At 43.7% G+C, this 24,720-nt stretch overlaps 1 protein-coding gene across 1 annotated transcript in view; it reads right to left on the reverse strand.

Moving 5' to 3' along the window:
• ADCY5 (adenylate cyclase 5) overlaps nucleotides 1-7,464 on the reverse strand; it is a 244,372-nt gene extending 236,908 nt beyond the window's left edge. Inside the window, 3 exon segments of the mRNA XM_074214670.1 lie at nucleotides 6,422-7,048; nucleotides 7,050-7,281; nucleotides 7,283-7,464. Of these exon segments, the coding sequence (XP_074070771.1) occupies nucleotides 6,422-7,048; nucleotides 7,050-7,281; nucleotides 7,283-7,449 (1,026 nt within the window). The 5' untranslated portion in view covers nucleotides 7,450-7,464.
• Nucleotides 7,465-24,720: the final 17,256 nt, after the last annotated feature.

Genomic DNA, 24,720 nt, shown 5'->3' on the forward strand with positions numbered 1-24,720 from the left:
TTCTACACACTATGCATCATGAAGACTCTCTTTTTAATTTTTTTTCAAATTAATCACTTTAAACAATTCAAATCAAGCTTCCTTCTGCAAATGATCCTTAATATAATTCATTCAATGAGAAAAGCAAATTTTTTTGCCAAAAAAAGGGGGTAAAATGCTATAATAATTTTGGCAATATTGCCAAAGAGAAAGTTAATGCTTAGTTTCTCTGAAAGGCATTATATATTTGTAATTTTTTTTGTATTTTATTTTGCATTTATTTATATTTTATTTGTAAATAGGAAATGGGTATGCTATTTGCCACCTCCCTACTATGTGACTTGAGCCTCCATGACTGAAGGATATTTTGGTTACTTCATCATATAGTAACCTACTTTAGTGGGAATAGATGCTATTCATTACCTAAACCAAATATCATCCCCAGGAAAATTATTTTTAAACATACTAGCTTGTGTGGCCCTGGGCAAGTCACTTAACTTTTTTTTTTAAGGTTTTTGCAAGGCAAATGGGGTTAAGTGGCCTGCCCAGGGCCACACAGCTAGGCAATTATTAAGTGTCGGAGACCGGATTTGAACCCCAGGTACTCCTGACTCCAAGGCCGGTGCTTTATCCACTGTGCCACCTAGCCACCCCGTCACTTAACTTCTTAGTGCATCAGACAGCTCTCTCAGAGTATAAGATGCAGAGAAGGAGTCTTTCGCTGTTGAATGAGTTTCCTCACCTCAAAATTCCCTGTCAAGGAAATTACATGTGTAGTCCCAATCCCTAATTTTAAAAATCCCTATTTTCAGATGTGTAAATTTGAGTTCTAGTTATAAGATTCAATGACATATATGTGTCTGTGTGTATATATGTGTGTGTGTGTGTGTGTGTGTGTGTGTGTGTGTATGTGACTACATCTGTAGTTTGTGCTTTGGGTGAAGGAAGAAAGACAGATGGATGGATGGATAAAGACAGATGCATATATACATATATTAATACAGATCATGCCTAGAATGTTCTGCCTTTTGAACTTCACCTTTGAAGAGACCCTAGCTCCCTTCCTAATTGTGCTTAACTGCCTTCCCTAATTATTATCTTAATTATTAATACCTCCCATCTCCTGACGGAAACACTTGGTATTTATGTTTCATCCCTGACCACCCCCACCCTCCACCAAGATTCTTGAGGTCAGGATTATCAGGAGATTGTATTTGCAGACCTAGTGCTGGCATACAGTTGGGCATTTTTTAAAAGTAGTTGTCTATTGATTGTCAATGCTCTTTAATTAAGTTGCATTATTGAACTTTGTTCACAGAGTAAACTCACGACTAGAAACCATTCCTAGGATCTGGAAGATGGAAGTTTTCATCAAATATCTCCATTATGTACCCCAAATCACCAGAACTGAGCGTGTGCCAATCAGCAAACAGGCTGCCCCCCTCCCCATTTCCATGCCTAAGCTAGCCTTAATCTTTCCAAGTCTTCTTCTCAGACTTTCTAGCTAAACATAAAAGAGCTATTCCAAGGATAATTTGTGGTATATGATGAGCCCTGTAATTAGAAGTCAGGCCCTCTACCTTCATTCTCTTTCCTACAAAGGAGAGTCCAGGAGTAGGTAATTAATCTAAAGAGACCTTGCAATCCTTCTCATTGAAAGTGCCTCAGCATCTGGACAAGAAGTAGTCAAAAGCTGATGAAAATGTGGGAGCAGAGAAGCAATTTAGCTGGAGTCGTGATCTGCCATTTTCTTTCTTTAGTTAATACCGGTGAGAAGGTAGGCGGGCTTTATAAAAGATAAAACCCCTTGAGGGGAGCAAGTTGCCAGGGTCCTTCAATCCCAGGATAACCCTACCCCCAATAAAGTCTACAAAGAGAAAAGATCCTCTCCTGTCTCTTTCCCTCTACCCTCCCTGTTGATTGCCAAAGGTTAATACAGAGATCAAAGTAACAGAGCCATCAAGGGAAAGAAGCCCTAGTCACTGGTCACCAGCTAGGAATAAAGGGGAGAGTCACAGTGAACCCCTTTCAAAGTCAACACAAAGCCTTGCTGATCTTCACCTCTCCCCGGTCTCCAGGCCTATATGCCCCATCACAGCAATTTCCTGGTCTGCAATTCTCACCATCCATCTCCATACTCTCCTCTACACTCAGAATGGCAGACCCACAGAACATAGAAAAGTCACCCAGGCAGGCCCCTGCTCCCTTCTCTGGTCTCAGAAGCAATTGTTGGCAGATAGGAGTTCAGGGGAAAAAAAATTCTGAAAACCAATAGTTCATTAGGAGGGTATGAAAAAATGTAAGGTGAAGGAAAGTAGAGGGAAGGCAATAGGTTAGATCAGAGCCAATACCTAAGAAAGTCTCTTAACAGATCCCTCAGAGTCTTCTTCTGGGAAGAAGCATGAAGAAAGGGGGGAAGTCCCGGGACCCACTTGGAGTCTCAACCTCTTTTTTCAGGAATGATGTCAAAAAGAATTTCAGTATGTCAAGTAATTAAAATAGACTTCACTTTTCTACAAGGCTTTTAAGTCCACTGGGGAAAGGATGGATACTTGGCCATTCTGTCCTTGGAAAACACAACCCAGATCCCATCCATAAAGAAGTATCATTCAGAGATTCTAATCTCTGTCACCACCCCCACACTGGCCAAGAGATGTTTCCCCCAAATGATCTTTAACAGACAAACATGTATACTAGACGTGTGTGTTTGTTTGTGTGCGTGCAAGGGCTTTTATGCAGCAGAGTGGGATACAGTCAAACAAAAATGAGGTTACCATAGCAACAGGCTCCAGCATCACTGCTGCCTATTAACACAAGTGAGGAATGTGTTTGGCAGATGCTTGAGTGTTATTTATGGTATGGGTGTAGCAGAGGGACTTCTGACAGGCAAAGAAGGAAAAAAACCCTTACAATGCTTCTACTGTACCCAGAGAGAAGACAGTAGCAGAGAAAAACACTCTCATGCAGAAGGAGAGGCTAAGAGGCAGAGATGGAAGAATGAGAAAAGCATAAAGTGAAACAGAGAGACAAAGTAGCAGGTGGGCAACAGGAGGAAAGAAAACAAGAAGCAAAAAAGGATGTATGGAGAGTAAGAAAGAGAAGTGAACAAGAATTAAAGACAGAATAAGAGCGAGAATCTATAGAAGGGGGGGGGGGAGTAAGAGGGGGAGTAACAAATACCAAAAGGAAGAGGAGGAGAATAAGAGAGCAGGGATTGACAAATACAAGTGTCAATCCCCTGCCCCTAGAAAGTGGGTTTGACCAGCTCTGTAACCTTCCTCTCCCACCACTTAGGAAGTCCTCCCCCACAAATAAATACCATCATAAGACACTGATTAAGAAATCAAATCTTTCCTTCTAAGTAAAGTAAAAGATAGTTGCCTCAAATATTTTTTCAAAAGAGACTGGCAGCAAGGGACAAAGCTTAAACAGGCAGGCAGAGAGATTATCATTGTAAGAAATGGGCCACAAAGGGAAGTATACAGTACAGAAAAATACCAACTCCATTCTCCATTCATTCATCCATCAAGTAGCCAGTTTTTATGGAGAGCCTACTTTGTGCAGGGCACCACCGAAGAGGTAAGATATTAGGAATCCCCCACCACCAGCCCTATTTGAAGGGCAGCCTAACTTCTAATGGAAGTTAGCACTCACTTATCCACAGCCAGCTACAACCTGTGGCAAATATAAAATACAAAACTGTCAGCCTTTGCCCCTACTATCAGTCAGTGCATGTTCAAGAAATGCAAAATAATTTCTAAATCACACTGAATCTGATGCTAATTTTAAAACTGTACAATTCTTTCAGAAGCAAAATGGGAAGGATTTTTGGATTACTTGCTGTTCTAGACTAGCCACAGTATAACTCCCCTCCAACTGAGTGGGATTATCAAAAATGGAATGTAAATCCACAGAAACCTGAAAGCTCTAGAGGCCTGTAGAATATAGCAGGCCAAAAGGATGCTTCTGGTCGGTTGGGGGTTGCAGATAGCGGAGGGAAAGGGAAGAAGGAGGGAGAGGTAGGGAAAGGGATATGTAGGAGGAGACAGAAACCTCTCAGTTGCTATCCCTCCATCTGAGAGGTAAGATGAGGTTGTGGCCCTTCAGGCCCTGACAGATGGCTTCCTGGTCATTCCCCTGAGGCATGCATTTCATTGCTAAGATCAGAGACCCACATGAAGTTGAATGTCACTGGAAAATCCCAGCTAAACTCCTGTTTGAGCCATACCCACCCAGACTTCTCAACAACATTTCCTTTCTCATAAGGGTCATGCCCACCAAAAGCACCCAAATGATCCTAAAAGAGGCATAACTGCATTTTAACAAAGCAGAATCCTAAGGTTAGAGGAGTTGGTCATTAAAAATGACAGTAAAAATTATGGGGGGGGGGGGAATCACTTGGTAGTCTTATTCATTCTAAGCAACAGCTGACCATTTTAACATTCTTTTTCCAGGCATTAGGCTAGAAATATTTTTGTGTAACCTCAACTAAAACCACCCAAGTTCACTCTATTCCACTTACTGCTCCCGAAGCCCAAAATCAAACAATTCCACATGTATCAGGCCTTGTACTGGGCTGGTACAAAAAAGATGTTACAAGACCAGGCACCTGCCTCCAAGGAGCCTATAGTCTGGTCTAGGAGAAAATGTTGGAGAAAAATTAAATGCTTCAACTGTGTGGCCTGATTTTAAGTATAAGAAAAGTTCAGAAAAGAAAGGGATAGGGAAGTGGGTTAAGATATATAGAGTTCTTGAAAGTAAGACAGATCACAAAATTTTGTTGCTAAAAAGAACCTTTATCAATCTTCTCAGTCCCCTGGGTCAGTTAAATGACTTGTCAAAGTTCAAACAGCTAGATAGAGTCAGAACTGAGCTCAAAACCCAAGTCTCCAATCTCATAAATCAGAGATCTTCCCATTGAAAATGGGAAAAACCAAGGAAGTGAAGTCACTGAAGCCAAGAGGAGTCTCTTGGAATAGGTAAGCAGCATTGTTTAATGTTACATAGAGATCCAGGAAGACAAATAAAAAGTAAAAGTGATTAACTTACACAAGAGGAAGGTTACTAGTTACCTTGAACAAAGGAGTTTCAAAGGTAAGAAGGGGATATATAGTACTTTGCATTTGTTTTGGAATATAGTCTGTATTTACTTCTCTGTATACATGTTATTCCCTCCCCCCCATCAAAAAAAAATTGATCCCTGAAGGCAGAAATTCCTTTTTTTTTGTCTTTGCACCTCCAGCACTTAAAGCTGTACCCAGAAGGTAAGTAAATATTTAATAAATGTTCATATTGAATTGAATTTTATAGAAGGAAAATATAGCAGAAGATACGGAAGCAAGCAGGTGAAAAACTTGGAGAAAAGGAAGGAGAAAAGATGGATAGTAAGTAGAAGAGGCAGCTGAAAAGCATGGTTTTAATTTAAGGATCACATTTTGTTTGAATGTAAAATAGGGCAAGGAATTCCACAAGCGACTGAAATAATAGAGAGGGAAGTAATTAATAGTAGTACAAGTGAGAAAGCAGGAACACAGGCGGGAAAAATGGAATGGGGTGCAGCGACACAAGCACTTGGTTAGTTTGGCTTTCCGCTTTCTGGGGAGTGGCCCCCACATTCTGGCCGAGAGGTCATGCAGGTTCAGTAAGAGTTTAAGAGAAATTCATGGGTGATAGATGTTCAACAGGATTACCAAAGGAAGAGAGGAATACTAAGTACATCTCTCGTCAGATCTAATCCTTTGAGGCTGAGATCATAGAGACAATCTGGACATCCCGTGGAGGTTATTTGCAGTCATCTCATTCAGCACCATTTGGGCTCTAAGTCCAAGTCCTGAAGGAGATCAAAAATCTTCCCTCAGCCCTAACCCTGACAACTCCTGAAATAGCCCAGAAGCAGGAAGTTATGAAAAGAAGGCAGAACAAGCCAAGAGGGACATCAGCCCATCTGCGGAGCCCACTGGAGCTCAGTAACTATCCAAGTCCATCCAATGCCAAGGTTTATTGTTTGTTTGTGTTTTATCTGTAAAGTACATAGAGTGAGCCACTCGGGCTTCCCAACACGGCAAGGCTCAACTCTCCACACTGCCACTCTTGGAATTCTCTCCAAGATGCCAGCCCCGGCTCTGCTCCCTGCACAGTCCAGAGTCACCCTTCCCCTTTTTATCTGGGGGGGGGGTGTCTTTGGAGGGGAAAAGTGGAATTTCTACAACTTTGTGAAAAATGAATGGCAAGACTGACTTTGAAGTGCGGTAAACGGGGTCCAGGAACCCCACTGAGAGGGGAGGCCGTTTATGGACTGGGAGGGTGGAAGACAAAAGACTTTCTACAGGAGTTGCAAGGCAGGCTCCCTTGAACAAAAGTCAGTGTACGGGGCGGGGAGGGCCGTGAGAAGCGGGGGTGCCGGGGCCCGGGGCCCTCCTCCGCGCCGCGGGGCTCCCCTTACCTGCTTCAGCAGGAACTGGTCCTCGGAGTTGGCCCGCAGGGAGACGGCCAGGTGGATGGCGGAGAGCAGCACGCCGCTGAGCACGGCGGCCCTCATGCGCACGGGCAGCAGCGTGTAGATGGTGTAGATGAAGAACACGGTCCACCAGATGCCCTCGGAGGCGCTGCGGGGCTGGGGCAGCAGCAGCGCCACCACCTCGACGGCCAGCACCAGGGCGATGAGGGCGTAGCAGGCCAGGCCCATGTGGTCCTGGTGGAAGCCGGCCCGGTTGCAGAAGGCGGCCAGCAGCAGCACGGCGGCCGCGGCCGCGGCGAGCACGGCCAGGTAGGCGGTCTGGTAGCGGCCGCGCGCGGCGTGGAAGGCCAGCATGACCAGGCACACGAGCGCCAGCACGGCCATCAGCATGGTGAGGCTGCTCTGGTTCAGGCGGAAGAAGTAGCGCTGGTACAGCCTCTCCAGCTTGTCCGACGGGAACTTCTTGGAGCGGAAGATCCGCAGCAGCGCGCGGCAGCAGGCGCCCGCGGGGCCGCCCGCGCCCTGCGCGTCCTCCCGCGCCCCGGGCCCCGGCTCCTCCGGCGCCCCGGCCCCGCCGCGCCGCTCCTCCAGGCCCAGCTCCACGGAGCGGGGGGCGCACGTCGGGCCCGGGCCCCGGGGCGGCCGCGGCCGCGGCGCCGCGCTCCCCCGGCCCGCCGCCCGCCCCGGCCGCCCCGCGGCGGTGGCGCCGGCCGCCCCGACAGCGGTCCTCCGCCTGCTCCTGCCAGGCCGACTTGGAGCGAAAGCTGAAGCCGAAGCCGGCCGCGAGGGGGTCCCGGCCGCCCGGCGGCGCCTGGCGGTCCTCGGCGGGCCGCTGCCGCTGCGGGGGTCCCGGCCTCGGAGCCGCGGCTCGGCGCCCCGGGCGGGCAGGGGTACCCGTTGGCCCGAGGCTCGGCTTCCCCCCAGGCGGAGCGGTGCTCCCCGCCGGCCCGGGGGGCGGCCGCCGCCGTCTGCGCCGCGCAGCCCGGGGGGCTGGCGCCCCGGGGCCGGGACATGCCCCCCTCCGCCTCCGCGGGCCGGGGCGCGGGGCCCAGCAGGGGCACCAGGGTCGGGTCAGGGGCCGCGGGCGGCCCGGGGTCCCTGCGCCGCCGGGCATCGTGGCACCCCCGTCCTGAGCGAGGCGGGGGTGGCGCCCGGGGGGTGGGGTGGGGGTGGGGGGGCGGGGGGGGCCCGGGGCCGGCTCGGGCGGCAGCGAGGCGGAGCCGCGGCTTCAGGAGCCGGAGCCGGGGCAGGGACGCGCCGGAGCCCTTCCCTCCGCGCCGGCAGGGAGCGACTGGGAGGCAGGGGCGGCCGCCAGCATGAGGCGCTTAAGAAGGGTGGGGAGCCGGCGGGGTGGGGGGCGGAGAGCGCGGGGGAGGGGGCGGCGGGCGGGGCGACGGCTCCGGGGGCCCGGGGGGAGGGTCCTGGGCGGCCGGGGGCGCCGCCGCCGCATCCCCTCCCCGCGCGCCCAGTGCGAGAGCGCGGCCCGGCGCCCCTGCCCCGCGGGCCTGCCCGCTCCCGCGCCCCGCGGGGGCGCGGGCTCCGGAGGGTGCCGCCGAGGCCGCCCCGCCGCAGGCTTCGGCTGTGCCCGCCGCCCTGGGCCGCCCCGCGCCGGGGGCCGGCAGGAAGGAGGCTGCCCGGATCCGCGCCGCGGCGCCCGGCTCACGGGCTGGTCGGGGAGCGCGGGCTCAGAGGCGGCGCGCCCGCCGCAGAGGCGCTGCGCCCCGGGCCGCCCCGCGCCGGGGCCGGGGTCTGCGGGGTGGGGGGGCGCCTGGGCAGCGCCATTCACGCCTCCGGCCCTGCGCCTGCCACCCCGCCCGCCGCCGCCGCCGCCGCCGCCGCCGCTCTGCCCCCGGCTGGCCGCCGCCGGAGCTGGCTCCGCATCCCCCCGCCCCCCGCGCCGCCCCAGCCGCGGGTCACAGCCGCGCGCGGCGCCCCCCCCGCGCCGCCGGCCCGGCCGCCCCGAGCCGCGCGCCCGGCCGCCCGCATCCTCCGCCGGCCGCGGGGAACGAGCCGCTCCGAGGCGCAGCCGCCGCCGCCGGAGGGGGCGGACCGGGCCGCCCAGGGCCAGCCGCCGGCCGCTCCCGCCCCCCCCCCCCGCTGCCCGCGCCGCCCCCTCCCCGCCGCCGCCGCCGCCCCCCCCCGCTGCCCGCGCCCCGCCGCCGCCGCCCCCGCTCCTTTGTGTCCCCCCCCCCCCGCGCCCCCTCCTCGCCTTGAAGCCAACTTCAACCTCGGCGAGCCGCCCCGCCCCCCGCTCCGCCCGATTGGCCGCCTCCGGAGCCGTCACGCCAAAGTCCGGCGCTCTGATTGGCCGCTTCTCGGGCCGGGCGCCTGTGCCGGTGCAGGGGCGCGCGGAGGCGGGCCCGGGCTGCGACAGCGGGAAGCCTGGCCGGGGAGCGGGCCCCCTCCTCGGACCCGGGGCCGGGGCGGGGGAGGCCGGAGCCGCCGGCGCAGCGCGCCTCGCGGGGGAGGAAGAGGCCCGGACGCCCGGGAGCGCCCCGCAGGCCGGGAGCGGAGGGCGCGGCCAAAGGGAAGGCGCCCGGGGCTGCGGGGCCGGGCCGGGGGGCTGCGGGGCCCGAGAGCGCTGTGCCCCGCCGGGCGAAGCCACTGGCCGCACACACCGCCGCTCCCTCCGGACGTGCGGACACGGTGTGGTGTGGACACGGGCCGCCCGTCCCCCCCACGACTTGTGGGGGCGCAGGGGCAGCCCATGCAGGCGACTCCCCTTTTCTGCCCCGAACCCCCAACGTGTGCCCTCTTCACCCCTCACCCCAGGCCTCTCCGGGCAGTGGATGGCAAGGATTCACGAGTTAGGGGGCCGGAAGGGAGCTGAATGAGCAGTCTGCACCGTGAACCCACCGACTGTGGCTAGACAGATTAAAAGAGAATACCTGGAATACAGGTGGAAGTTAGGACGCGAGCTGCCGGATCCGGCCGCTGATGCGATGAACCTTTGCGCCTCCAGGACTGGAGTTTCTTGAACCAAGGGCTGATGCCCGTCTCTCCCCGACCCTCCTTCCGAGGCAAAAGAAACAGTTTACTGGAGAAATCATTGGGATTGGAAATCTGATCCCAGAAGTTTTTACTAGTCTAAGCCAGGCATTCACAGAAAGGGAAACCAAAATGAAATTTTGAAAAATGAAAGCAACCAGCAAAAGAAGACGTTTAGGCGAATGGTTGGCATCTCTTAGGAATCACCACAGGACCATACAGGACATAAGACCCTACATTTTCTATTTCATGTTGTCACAGGTTGTAATAACATATCACATTCATTCAATGAGGAGATAGTTCTCCCTTAACAATGTGGCTTCACTTCTTTTCCTCTTTTTTTTTAAACTGTTGAGTCCCAAGACCTAACCTTTCCCCCACCCTGACAATTCTTCCCTTCAACTCTCTTTCCCATTTTTAATCACATAACATTGGTATGTTTTGACCTTTGTCCTTCTCCATAGCTCCTGGTCAGCCATTCATCCGGGTCAGGAAAACAACATAAGCAAATCACTGGCTATAACTTTGCATCACCCTAAATAGTCTTAAAAATCTCATTTTTTGCAACTATTTGATAAGGAGTGGCAGAAAAGTCACTATTAGCTTTCAGGGACATTCAACCTTGCTTCATATTTCTCCCTTTAATCTATTCTACATTCCAGCCAAATAGAACAAACCACAGTAGTTTCCCAAAGTCAACATTCCATCCCCTGCATCCATCCATTTGTATAACTATTCTGTATTCCTGAAATGCTTTCCTTCTCCATCTTCAAATTTCATGAATCCTTATCTTCCTAGTTTGCTCATCTGAGATGAAACCTTCCCTGTCATTCTAGTAGTTAATGCCCACTCCCATCTCAAATTACCTTATATTTGCTTACAGAATATATCTTCCCAGGAGAATGTCAGCTTTTTGAAGACAAGGGCTGTCTCATTTTTGCCTTTGTATTCAGTGCCTTGCAAGTAGTAGATATTCATATATTTGTTGAAATCTTAAAATAATAGCTGAAACGGGCTTAAAAATGAGGAAAGGCGCCAGTTAGGGTGAACTCCAGGTTGAGCTCAGTGCTGTATTAATCATATAATACATATATTGAAAAGTGTTTACAGTCCCATTTCTCCATAGGTCTTAGTCAGCTATCCATCCAGGACAAAAGAAGCAAACAAATAAAAAAATACTGACCTAAATCTCCAGGTACCTTTCCTCCCCTTTATTATTTATTTATTTTAAATATTCTTTTCTTTTTAAATTTTGACTTCCAAATTCTGACTCTCCCTCACCCATTGAGAAAGCAAGCAACATATCAATTATACATATGAAATCATGCTGAGTATGTCCATATTAATCATTTAAAAACAAAAAATAAAGAAAATAAGAACTTATACTTCATTTTGCACTCAGAATCAGTTTTTTCCTCTGAAGACGAATAGCACTTTTTTCATCATGAATCCCTTAAAATCATCTTAGATTATTATATTGATCAGAGTAACCAATTTTTACACAGTTGATCATTACTACTATATTGCTGTTACTGTGCACAGTGATTCTTGTACTTCACTTTAGATTTTCCCCATGTTTTTCTGAAACAACTCTTGTCATTTTTTAGTACCATAGCAATCATATGGAACAACTTATTCAGCCATTCCTCAATTGATAGGCTTTCCTTCAATTTCAAATTCTTTGCCAACCACAGAAAGAGCTCTTATAAATATTTTTTGTACATATAGATCCTTTTCCTTTTTCTTTGATCTCTTTGTGATGGAGACCCAGTAGCAGTATTGCTAGATCAAAGGGTATGCATAGCTTTGAAATTCTTTGGGCCTAATTCCAAATTTGAGTCCAAGAAATTTTCCAAAATGGACCAGTTCACAACACCTCCAACAATTCATTAATGTACCTATTTGTCCCTCATCCTCTTCAGCATTTTTCATTTCTGGTAGGTGTGAGGTCATACTTCAGAATTGTTTAAATTTTCATTTCTCTAATCAACAATTATTTAGGGTACTTTTATAAGACTATAGATAGCTTTAATTGCTTCTGAAAATTACTTGTTTAAATTCTTTGACCAGAATCATTTGGGGAATTACTCTTTTTTAAAAAAAATAAATCTAATTCAGTTCTATACTCTCTCTCTCTCTCTCTCTCTCTCTCTCTCTCTCTATATATATATATATATATATATATATATATATATATATGAAATGAGATCTCTCAGAGAAACTTGCTGTAAAAATGTTTGATTATTGCTTTTATTTTCTATGGTACCTTTTAGCAAAATGTAGTTTTACTGATTATTTCTTTTAATTAGGTCTATTTTTGCTTTCACTTTAAGATCTGTCATTTTTTACTTCAGTTGAAAGCATATTAAATTTTGTTCTAATTCTTTATTTTAACTCCGTGTGTGTCTTTTTGTATCAAGCATATCTATTGTAAACAACATGTTGTTGGATTCTAATTTCTAATCCATTCTACTGTCTGCTTCTGTGTTATGAATGGGTAAGCTCATCCCATTCATATTCATAATTATGATTACAAATTGTGTATTTTCCTTTATCCCTTTACTTCTATTTCCATCTTTCTCTTGCTCTCTGACTCTCTCTCTCTCTCTCTCTCTCTCTCTCTCTCTCTCTCTCTCTCTCTCACACACACACACACACACACACACACTCTCATCCCTCTTCAAAAGTCTATTTTGCTTCTAAACTTTATTCTCCCTCATTCTCTTATCCCCTTCCCCTCCTGTTTTCTTTTTTGGTAAGTTAAATTTCTATATATAACAAGGTATACATTTCTTTGAATCAATTCCTTTGTGTATAGATGAGTGAAGTCCAAACACTGGCAGCTATCCCACCCCACCCCCAATTTTCCCCTGCATTGTAAAAGCTCTCCCTTGCATACCCTTTTTTATGTGAGAACATTCCCCCCATTGTACCCCTTCGTTCCCCCTTCTCTGAAAGCATCTCTCTTTCAAACCCTTTCATTTTGAGGATGAGATCATTCCAACATAATTGACTTACACCCATGCCCCCTACCTATGCAAATTTCTTTTAACTGTCCTACTCTTGATAAAGTTCTTAGGAGTTACTTGTATATTGATTCCCATTATAGCAGTGTAAACAATTTAACTCCACTAAGTCCCTTATGATTGCTCTTTCATGTTTACCTTTTTTTCTGTTTTCTGAATATTCTGTTTGAATGTCAAATTTTCTATTCAGTTCTGACCGATTTCATTAAATATCCATTTTTTTCCCTGAAGGGGATTGTTAGGTTGATGAGTCTTGGTTGTATTTCTAGCTCCTTTGCCTTCTGGAATATCATGTTACAAATCTTCCTTTCCTTTGTGGAAGCTGCTAAATCTTGTTTGATCTGACTATGGCTATACTATATTTGAATTCTTTCTTTCTTTCTTTCCGCATACTTGACATAGATTTTCTCTTTGACTTGGCAATTTGGTCATAATATTCCTGGGAATTTTCATTTTGGGATCACTTTCATGAGGGCATCTGTGGAGTCTTTCAACTTCTATTTTATTCTTTGTATCTAAGATACCCATGTAGTTTTCCTCAATAATTTCTTGAATTATGACATTTAGATTCTTTCTGTGATCATAGCTTTCAGGCAGTTCAGTAAGTCTTAAATCATCTCTCCACCAGTTTTCCAGGTCAGTTGTTTTTCTAATGATTTATCCACATTTTCTCTTATTTTTTCATTCTTTTGATTTTGTTTTATTATTTCTTGATGTCTTGTGGGATCATTAGCTTCCACTTGCCCAATTGTAATATTTAAGGAAAATTTTATTCAGTGAGATTTTGAACTTCTTTTTCCATTCACCAAATGTGCTTTATAAGTTTTTTCTTCAGTGAATTTTTGTGCCTTTTTTTACCATTAGACTATTCTGCTTTTTAAAGCTGTTTTCTTTAGTATTTTTGACTCTTTTATTTATTTCTTTTTTCATAATTTTCTTGCATCATTCTCCTTTCTTTCCCCAATTTTTCCTCAACTACTTATCTCTTTTTCTAACATTTCCAGGAATTCTTGTTGATCTTAGTTCTGTTTGATATTTTTCTTTGAGGCATTGCTTGTAGCTGGTTTGCCATTCTTATATTCTTCTGAGTTTACAACTTGGTCTTCCTTAACATCATAGTAACTTTTGTGGTCAAATTCTTTTGTTGTTCTTGTTATTGTTTGTTCCTTTTTCTAGCCTATTTCTTGACTTTGAACTTTATGTTAAAAGTTGGACTCTGTTCACCTGCAAGTGAGGAAGCAATGTCCCAAGTGTCAAGCTTTTTCTTGCTGTTGTTTTCAGAACTGTTCTGGGAGTTCACAAGTTTTGATGCTTCCAAAGTGGTGTGATCCTGGAAGAGGTATAGTCACTGCTCTCCTTGTCTGAACTCTGGTCTTTACCAAAGAAGGGTCCTTCATCCCCTCCAGCTACATGCACTAATGTTCCTCTTTGCTTTAGAAATGGGCCCTTCTCCTTTGTGACCAACCACCATTCCTCCTCTCTGCCCTGGAACTGTGACCCAGAACTGTATATGAGTAAGAGTTACCAATCAGTGCCAGATCTAACCAGTGCTATCAATGGGTTCCCTAAAATCTCTTTGCTGATTCATCATTCATCCCCTACCCTGAAATTGTTAGTGTTCCCTAAGACTCTCCTGATCCATTCCTTGTTTCTCTTTAAACTCTCTCTTGGTGATGTTATCCCCCTCAGGCTTACATATCATCGTCTCTACAGATGATTCTAGATTTCATAAAACCAGCTCTAGTCTCTCTCTCTTGAGCTCCATTCTCTCATTTCCAATTACCTACTGAGCATTTCAAACTGGACTTCCAAAGGACATCTTAAGTTCAACCTGCCCAGTATAGAATTTATTATCCCAACTCAAATCTTTTCCTCTTCCAGTCAAAGTCTGGTTCTGTCAAAGTCACCACTATCCTTCCAGTTTCCCAGGTTAATATCCTTGGCATCATCTTGGTTCTGACTTTCTATCTCACAACATTTTTCAAAACTGCCCCCTTTTCTACACTCTTGTCACCACCTTGATTCAACTCTCATCACCTCTCCTCTGCACTATTACAATACCTTCCAAATTAGTCTCCTGGTCTCAGGAATGTCTTCATTCATTTTCCACACAGCTACCAAAGTGATTTTCCTAAAATGCAGGTCTGATCATGTCATTCCTCAATAAGTTCAAGTGGCTCCCTATTGCCTCTGGTATCAACTTCCTTGTTCAACTTTTAAAGACCTTCTGAACCTGTCACCAACCTATTTCTACAGTCATATTATATAGCCTACTTGCCTACCCAAATACTGTTGTCCAACCTAAGTAAACTTCTTGCTGGTCTTCAAACACAATACTTCTTCTCTTGTCTTTTTGCCTTTGCACTGGTTATCAACAATGTCTGGAATTCACTCCCTCCTGACCTCTGCATCTTAGAATCACTTTTTTTTCATTAAAATTAAGTTCAAGCATCATCTTTGAAATTCCAAGCAGGTTTTTCCAGATTCCTCAGTTACTAGTATCTGTCTAGTTACCTTGAATTCATTTTGTGTATACATATTATATATATAAATATATGTTTATATATTATATATATTTGCATGTATGTTTATTTATATACATAAACACACACATACACACATATGAATGAACATATAGGACTATGGGCAAAATAGTTCCTCTAATAGAATGTAAGCCCCTAGAGGGTAGGTTCTACTTAACTTTTGTCTCTGTAATCCCCAGCATTTATCATAGGCCCTGGACATATTAAGCTCTAATAAACGTGTTGATTAATTGAATAAATGATATGTTCTCAGCCTATATTTTCCTCTTAGTCTCTCTCTGGCTGGATGTACAGCCAAAGTCTTTCTCAACCAAAGCGTTTTTCTTTGAGTCTCCTGTTTTCTTAGCCTATACTCTGCCCCCTGAAAATAGTTGTTCTTTGGAAGGAATGGCTGATAACTTCCCTTTCTTCATCTCCTGAGCCTCCCTTGTTAGCTCATCCAGCCCAGATACCTCCTAATCTAGACTCTGGCCAGAGTCTACAATGACAAAGTCCTGTGTCCAAAAAGACCCCACCTCCATCCCCTCTGAAGTCCCATCTTCCCTCAAAGCTCATTCCCTGAGTCATGACCAGTATTATTCATTGGTCAAACATGCTGTAATCTCCAAAGTCAGATTTAAATGCTTCGGGGAAGTCTCACCAGCCCACAAATCTCTTCCCCCACTTAGTCACTTTGTCTCATTGCCTGAAATCCCTCCATTGGAAATTTATCTTCTTTGAAAGGACAAATACCTTTTCTAGAGTAAGCACATTGAGCATGGTCATCAGTCATTCACACTTTAATGTCAATTAGTTTAATTAGACTGCTTTCTTCCTAACAATTAGCTTTGATTGAATACTTTAACATTTTAAATTTTGGTTGGGAGTCGGAAAGTAGAGTTAAGGACAGGAAATTTTGGAACATGAGACACTTCCAGAAAGAGAAAACTAGCATGTGGCACTAAAATCCATCTCCTGGAGGAAGGAGAGAGTCCAGACCTGTGATTTATTCAAGGTTGTGAATGTCTGGTATGGAGGCTTTCCTCAACCATCTCAGATCAGCAACTCCTTTGTAATTTACAGTCTCATAGAGAATCTTAGTCAAGCAAATTCATGATAAAAAGCATATGATTGATAACCACTTGGGTTAATAGATTAACCCTGCCCTAGTAATTACATTTTGAAAGAGGTTACTGGCTAACCCAAAGAAATCATAAAACCTCAATGATAGGCTTGGGGAAATATTTGAGAGTTTGGAGGTGTGAACTGACTTTCTGGTCTCTAAAAATCACATTATAGATTACCTACTCAAGTCTATAGGGTAAAATCAGCCCTGTTCAGGCAGGGCAGTAGAACATCTTGGGTATTAAACTGAGGTTTAGCGCTCAGGATCCTTGGTGACCTTGGGCAAGTTAATCTCTCTAGACTTCAGTTTCCTTAACTATAAATTGATAGGGTTGAATTGGATGAGCTCTAAAGTCCTTTTCAGCTCTAAATCTGTAATCCTCTGATCTCCTGCCCACTGGGGAATCATTTGCACATGTTTATCTGTTATAAATCTGTCAAAATTCTTCCCTTGGGTCCTCCAAAGGTCAAACTGTGAAGTCTTCAGAATTCATTTTTAGTGTCTCCCCTCCTCCACCCCGTTTGATTCCCTCTTAAGCTAGGCCTACCTGGACCCTGCTCCACCTGCTTCTTCCCTCTCCACAAGTGTTCATATACTTCAAACCAGGATTTCCCAACTTTGTCCTAATGGAGGACAAATGAGTTCACTCTGATGTGATTGCTGGTGGGAGCTGAAAGTACAAGTCTCTGCCATAGGGCAGGATTCAAACTTACTCTCCATCTGCGGAGGAGACAGCTAAGGCAGAATGGATAGAGTGCCAGGCCTAGAGTACTCATCCTGAGTAGAAATTCAGCTTCAGAAATTGTCTGACCCTGGGCAAGTCACTTAACCCTGTTTGCCTCAGTTTCCTTATCTGTAAAATGAGCTGGAGAAGGAAATGGCAAACCACTCTAGTATCTGTGCAAAGGAAACACTCAGTGGGATCATGAGAGTCAAACATGATTGAAAAACAACTGAATCACACATCTGTGGAGAGGTGTGGATAAAGTATTCCTCTCAGGATGTTCTGTTAGTTGCAGGGAGTGGCCAAGTTGGGATTTGGGGAACATTGAGACCTTGGATCTTCATCCTTGTTATAAACTCTGTCAGCATCCTAGGAATCCCAGACTATCTTAGAACTGGTTCGGAGTGTTACCGCAACCAGGGAAGCCTGGCTATTTAGCTGGGAAGCCAGAAGGCAGAATATTGCCTATAGGCTCTAAGGATATCACCTCTCATCTCGAGGGTTGCCTTCAGGCCATAAAGATAAAAGCTGGGACACTAACAACTCCTAGACCGAGGTTCCTAAAAGGGTCCCAGCAGACCTCCATCTGGAGGAATAAGTATTAACAGAAATGATTATGAAGTAAAAAGCAAAAGGCATTAGTAAAACTTTTTTTTAACGACCTTTCTGTTGTGTTTGCAAAACTAATTGCCTTGGTAGAATGGAAAAGCAAGATGAGGCATCTTCACTGCTGCTTTGTTCCTTCATCTCTGATTCTGTGATTACTTCTGGGTTTTCTTTTTTTTCAATTATAAAGATTTTATTTATTTTGAGTTTTACAATCTCCCCCCCCCCCCCGAAAAGCAATTTGCCAGTCTTTACATTGTTTCCCTGGTATACATTGCTCCAAATTGAAATTAAGGAAGAAACATAAAGTATAAGAGATAGCAAGATCAGATAATAAAATATCAGAGTTTTTTTTTTATAAATTAAAAATAATAGTCCTTGGTCTTTGTTTAAACTCCACAGTTCTTTCTCTGGATGCAGATGGTATTCTCCATTGCAGACAGCCCCAAATTGTCCCTGGATTGTTGCACTGATGGAATGAGTGAGTCCATCAAGGTTGATCATTGCCCCTATGTTGCTGTTAGGGTGTACAATGTTTTTCTGGTTCTGCTCATCTCACTCAGCATCAGTTCATGCAAATCACTTTTGGGTTTTCTTGAAAAGATACTGCAGTGGTTTGCTTCCTTCTCCAGTTCATTTTGCAGATGAGGAAACTGAGACAAACAGGATTAGGTGACTTGCTCAGGGTCTTATAGTTAGTAAGGGTTTGATGCCAGATTTGTACTCAGATCTTCCTGACTCAAAGCCAAGTTCTCTATACATGGCACTACCTAGTTACCTATCTTCATTGTAGGGCAATGCAATTCATATAGGAAGTCTGGTTACTTATATGGTCATCCCTATGTCTGTGCTTTAGTATTCCATTCTTAAATGTGTCCCTGGAAAAGTATGTATTGGAGTGGGGAGTGGTAGTAGTGGTGGTGGCGGTGACAGTTGTAATAGTAGTAGTGGTAGTAGTGGTGGTGGTAGCAATAGTAGTAATTTTTATAAAGCACTTCAAGTTTGATAAAGCTTTTCATATATAGATTTATATCTTATAAATCTATGATTTTATATCACCTAGTCTCCTGGTATTTTCTGTGACTAAGGTCTCAGTCAGCTTTGCAAAGATGTGTGTATGTGTGTGTGTAAATTTATATCTATATCTATCTGTATGTATGTTTGTCATATGTCATTTAATAAACTTTGACAAAGATATATATGCATGTATGTGTGTATATATGAAGATATATATTTATTTAATCAGTTCTGACAAAGCTATATTATGTATATATATGTGTTTGTGTAGATATCTATAAAGGTATATGTATGTATATATGTATGTATGTGTTTATGTGCATGAAGATAGATAGATAAAAGCTTTTCCTCCATTTTATGATTTCTTTGGAATACAGACCTAGTAGTGGTATTGCTGGATCAAAAGACATATACAGTTTTATTGCCTTTGGGCATAGTCCCAAATTGTTCTTCAGAATGTTTGGATCTGTTCACAATTCTGCCAACAGTGTAATAGAGCCCTAGTTTTTCCACCTTCCTTCCAACATTTATCATTTCCTTTTTCTCTCATATTGAGGTTTTTTTTTTGTTTTTTTCAAGGCAAATAGGGTCAAGTGGCTTGCCCAAGGCCACACAGCTGGGTGATTATTAAGTGTCTGAGACCGGATTTGAAGGCAGGTTCTCCTGACTACAGGGCCGGTGCTTTATCCACTGTGCCACCTAGCTGCCCCTCTCTCATATTGAGGTTAACAACTTTGTACAACTCACTTAAATCCAATTCATAAGCAAGTCAAGGCATTCGAAAATAAAGAATAAATAAAAACAATATATGTCCCTAGGATCCATGTGATCCCATGCAAACACCCTCTTTTCTTTCTTTCTTTTTGTTAGGTTTTTTTTTTTGCAAGGCAAATGGGGTTAAGTGGCTTGCCCAAGGCCACACAGCTAGGTACTTAATAAGTGTCTGAGGGCAAATTTGAACTCAGATCCTCCTGATTCTAGGGCCAGTGCTTTATCTACTGCGCCACCTAGCCTCCCCAACACCCTCTTTTCAAAGGAAATTGAACTATCTGCAAATTCCTAGACTCTATGACTATGAAATTAGCTAAATAAAGTTTCAAGATCAATCCCCAGATCACAGCGAACCTACTAAGGGACAAAACCTAGATGACAGAGTGGTAGAGAGAGAAGTACAAACCCCTCCCTTTCTCACAAAACTTCGTTCAGCCATTTATAAAATGCATCAGACCAAATGCTGATGGATAAATCCAAGAAAAAGCCACAGTGAGTCATTTTTCTAGCCTAAGTTGACATAGAGAGACAAATAAAGAGGTCTGTGGATACTGGGAGTGAGGTCTGGCCAAGAGTAGGGGAATTCCAGGGCCCACAGACTGAAGGTCGACTAAGACTGTGCACTAGGGCAAAAATGTCCCAGAATCATACCAGGGCACCATGACCTCATGCATGAGAAAAGAAGCCAACTGGCAGCCTTGTTGCTCACCACCCAATTCTAGGTCAAAGATCCAGATAGACTAAGGAGAGAAGCTGCATACAGGGGGGATTTTCTAATGTAAGGAATGCTTATAAGTCCTAGCCTGACTATGCACAAGTTCAGAAGCAAGCAATCACTTTATAGCACCTAACCCAGGAAAGGAGAAAGATTTTAGTTCCAACTTCTAACTCAATCTAAAATCCTTAGAGGAATCATTAAGGCAGTCATCCCAAATTCGTCATTCTGTCCCTCTGAACTAGCACTTTACAGCTGCTAATAGTGACTGAGTCCAGCACCAATCCATTGTAACTCCAAAGGAGGCAACCTAAAGGTCTGTAACTCAGACTCGAACCCAAATCAAGAACTTACGGAGATCAGACAAAGAGGGCTGTCACCTGTTATCAGACTTGCCCTGGATCAAAACCCTTTGGGATCATTAAAGGCTTACAGATCACTAGCTGAGCTGTGTCTGCCATCCTAGAATAAAACAATATTCAATATTCCCAAGAAAACAGCAGCAGGGTCAACCCAGACCTGTGCTTGATACATGTACAGTGAATGTTGTTGGAAAAATAAATTCATATTGAAAAAAAGTGTCAGTTCCTGTCCCCAACATAAAGTCCAAAATCAGGAAGTAAGATGGAAGAATAGCAAACAAACAAAAAGAAATCATTGTAATAAGAAGTTACTATGATAACAGGGACATTCAAGGCACAAGCCCTGAAGAAGAGAAAGTTTCCAAATAGACAAGCAAAGACTCAAAGAAAAACACAGCATGTTCTATTCAACTGAAATTCCTGAAACAACCTGTTTTTGTTCAGCTAGAATTTCTGAAAAAGATGAAGCAATAGTTTTTAAAAAGTTTTTTTAAATTTATAACAAGCACTAAAGGAAAAATTGGACAAAAAGAAATGAGAACTGTTAAAGAAAGAATTGAAAAATGAATTATTGCAACAACTTTGTTTAAAAGATACAAAACCTTGCCTAAGTAACAAACTCCCTAAAAATTAGAATGGATCAATCAGAAGTTAATGACTGGGGGCGGCTAGGTGGCATAGTGGATAAAGCACCAGCCTTGGAGTCAGGAGTACCTGGGTTCAAATCCGGTCTCAGACACTTAATATTTACCTGGCTGTGTGGCCTTGGGCAAGCCACTTAACCCCGTTTGCCTTGCAAAAACCTAAAAAAAAAAAAAAAAAAAAAAAGTTAATGACTGCATGAGACCACAAGAAAGTCAAAACATAGAAGGAAAGTACATATCATATAAGAAATCAGAAAATTGCCAAGTCTATTAGAACCAGAGAGTAATATGGAAATGGAGTCCGCCAGTTACTTCTTGAAAGAAGTCTCAGAATAAAAACTCCTGAGAATATGATAGTCATAATTAAAACCTTCAGTTCAGAGAAAAAATACTTCAAGAATCAGAAAGAAAGAATCCAAATACGTAAGTATCAAAGTCAGGACAACAAATGTTTTGTTTGGTCTTTTTTAACTAGCCATCACTATAAAGGAGTAGAGAACTTGGAATGTGATATTCTGGAAGGCACAAAACTCTAGAACACTAAACTTCCCCTGGTTCAATGCAGAGTTTTAGGTCCTCAGTTATTCTCAGTCTGATTTCCTATGTGACACAAAAATCCAACAGCATAAGCAGCCTATTAATATAGAATAGGTATATAAATAATAAGCAAGAGATGAAGTCTCTTGCCCTCTACACAAATGTATGCAATCTCATATACTTCCCAAGAGGAAAAAGCATCTCTTTTGTAGAGAGAAAGATAACATATGAAGAAGTGGATAAGGGAACTGACAATTTGTGTCCAGTTTTATCTTTGTGTGTTCTCAGTGATCAGCTCTGAATCTGCTCACCTTTAAAGGCAAACTAGAATGTAGTGGAATGGCTCAATGGACAATCAATGGTGATTAATGTTTGGCACAATGATGAGTCTGACTCAAGAATTCTACTTAGGTTCCTTTCTATCCTCCTCATGTTCATGGCACTGACAACCTAATTTTCTTTTCTCTTTTTCCAAGTTTGTACAATCTGTTGCAATTTTCATGTCTAGGTTTGCCTCTGCCTCCAAGTCCCCAAAATCACATATTCTTTTTCCTAATGAATTAGCATTCTTCTATCAAACAACCATAAGCAATTGAAACATGTTGGAGATGTTCCACTTAGGGTGGAGTTAATCCTCTGCCCATATTGTAACCTCTCCTCCAGTGGATAAAAAAATGTAGTCTTTGAAAATCATGCCACGTGCAGCTACTAACTATATATTTGCACTTGAAAAAATATAGAAGAGAGCTCAGATCCAAGCTAATTTGCCATGAGCATATCATTTATCCTTTTAAATCCTTAGCTTCCACATCTATAAAATGGAAAGAGGTGGGGTGGACTTGATGCCTAAGGTCTTTTTAAGTTCTTATATTTTATTAATCTAAATTGTTCTTGCTGAAATTGATATGAATTTTAGATATGTTTTAATATCTTTGTCAACTACCATAGAACTATTAGGAACAAGAAAAGCTAGCAAAAAGAGTATTTTAGGACAGAGCAGTCAGTTTTCTATTGTCCCTCAAATCATTTCATATAAACAACCATTTCTACATAGGGTCAACCAAACTTACTCTTCTCTGGTATCCCTGATGCTAATAATAACCTGCTCCTTTCTTTTTCTCTTAAGCTCTTTTTTTATTTATCTTTATCTCTTTCTTCAGTTTCCTCCTTCTTTATTTCTACTTCAACACATCCACCCCCTGCAACCCAGGAACCAAACAGATGTACCTCCATGAGTTATTCATTTAGCCAATCATTTGACAAAGATATATTGATTACCTGTTATGTACATATGACCATTCTAGGATCCATGGGGAATATGATATAGCATTAAGTCCCTACCTCCAAGAAGTTTACATTCTAATTGGGGCTAAGAAGAGGGGGCCATGATAGACAATCAAACAGATGAAAATCTAAATTCAAGCTCAGAGATGTTACAAGGTAATATGTGATTAAATAGCAAATTATTGATGCAGATAATGAAAATGATGATGATAGCTAGAATTTATTTAGCACTCTAAGATTTTCTAAGTACTATACATATTTCATATCCCTAGAGGAAAGGTACTCTAGATAATATATCCAACTGACCGATGAGAGAACTCAGGAGGATAAGCTCAGAGAAGTAACATTTCTATGATCAAACAATATAGAAGATTCAAACCCAGGTCTCTCCTGCTTCCAAGTTCACTGCTCTCTCCCTCCTCACCTTTCTCTTAACTTTCCTGGCTTCCATCAAGACTCATTTCAAATTCCAGTTCTGTAGAAGGCCTTTCCTCTCTTCCCTCCTAAATTATTCTATAGATAATTTGGATATATCTAGCTATTTATTATTGTTGTTATTTAGTTGTTCTAGTTATATCACTCTTAGAAACTCCATTTAGAGTTTTCTTGGCAATTATACTAGAATGGTTTGCCATTTCCATCTCCAGTTCATTTTCTAGATAAGGAAACTGAGGAAAATAGGGTTAAATGACTTACCCAGGGTTTCACACACACCTAATAAGTGTCTGAGGCCCAGTGCTCTGTCCATACTGCTATCTTGCTACATATTATCACTCATTAGAATGTAAAATCCTTAAGGTCAGGGACCATTTTTGCCTCTTTTTGTAACCACCCAACAACTAGTACACAGTAAGTAATTAATAAATGTTCATTGATTGACTGACTAAAGATTCATAGGAAGAAAAAAAAAATCACAGATTGACTTACTTAGGGAAAACTTCATGGAAGAGGTGTGATTTGACTTGAGCTTTGAAGGCTAAGCAGATGTTAGGCAGAGAATGTCTAGAGACTGGTCAGAGACCCAGTTTTCTCATTTGTGAAATGAGGGGGTTAGACCTAATGATCACTAAACTTCCTTTTAGATCTTTGACTGAAGCAGCGACTCAAGTGCTGGATGCCTCAGACTACTGTTATTTCTTTCTACCTGTTCTCCCCCAGGCAGATAGTGGACAATCCATTTGTTCTTCTAGCCAGAGAAAATTTAGCTCTGTCTTACAACAATATAGAGTTTCTTGTCTTACCAAGAGAGGTACAACCCCTTTATAAGTTAACCTAATACCACCTCAACAAACACCCTAGATATTTTGGCCAATAGACAGTTATTGTAAAAAAAATGGCGTCCTTTCTCTTCCCAGACAACATTAATGGTTTGGAAGCAAATAAGCTTTATAGAGAACAGACAGCCCAGGAGCCAGCCAAAGTTGCACTGGTTGGCAGACACTTGTTAAAAGCAAATGTTATTAAAGGCAGCAACAAATAAGTGCCTATTAATTTTTCATAAGGAAACTTAAAGGCAGACTTCATGGGAGGCAGAGGCAGCTAGGCTCAGTTTTGTATAAAGAATTTGGCTCCTTGACATAAAATGGTATGTAGTCTTGGTGATGACAAGTCATTTAGTGAGAACTCATTTGCTAAGGGAGAGTAAATCAGGCTCAAAGAGAAAAAAAAGTTATTTGACTAAGGCCACACAGCCAGTAAGAGACAAAGTTGTAGAGGATCAACCCCCCAGGAGCCTCTTAGTTTAGCAAGGTTCTTCCAGGCTCATTTTGTCAAATTCCCTGCCTCAAGTTCCCTAATTTTTTTTGTTACTGCGATGGTTTATCAACATATATATCACTTGGCAAAATTGACATATCCTTGAAAAGTTGAATATAACACATTCTAATCTGAACACAATGTGGGAATTCATCATTTAAAAGAACTCTGTGGTGAATTTTGCTTTAAAGAAAATAATGAACCCCA

Source organism: Macrotis lagotis, chromosome 1 (genome assembly GCF_037893015.1).
Source record: "Macrotis lagotis isolate mMagLag1 chromosome 1, bilby.v1.9.chrom.fasta, whole genome shotgun sequence".
Taxonomy (NCBI): Eukaryota; Metazoa; Chordata; class Mammalia; order Peramelemorphia; family Peramelidae; genus Macrotis; species Macrotis lagotis.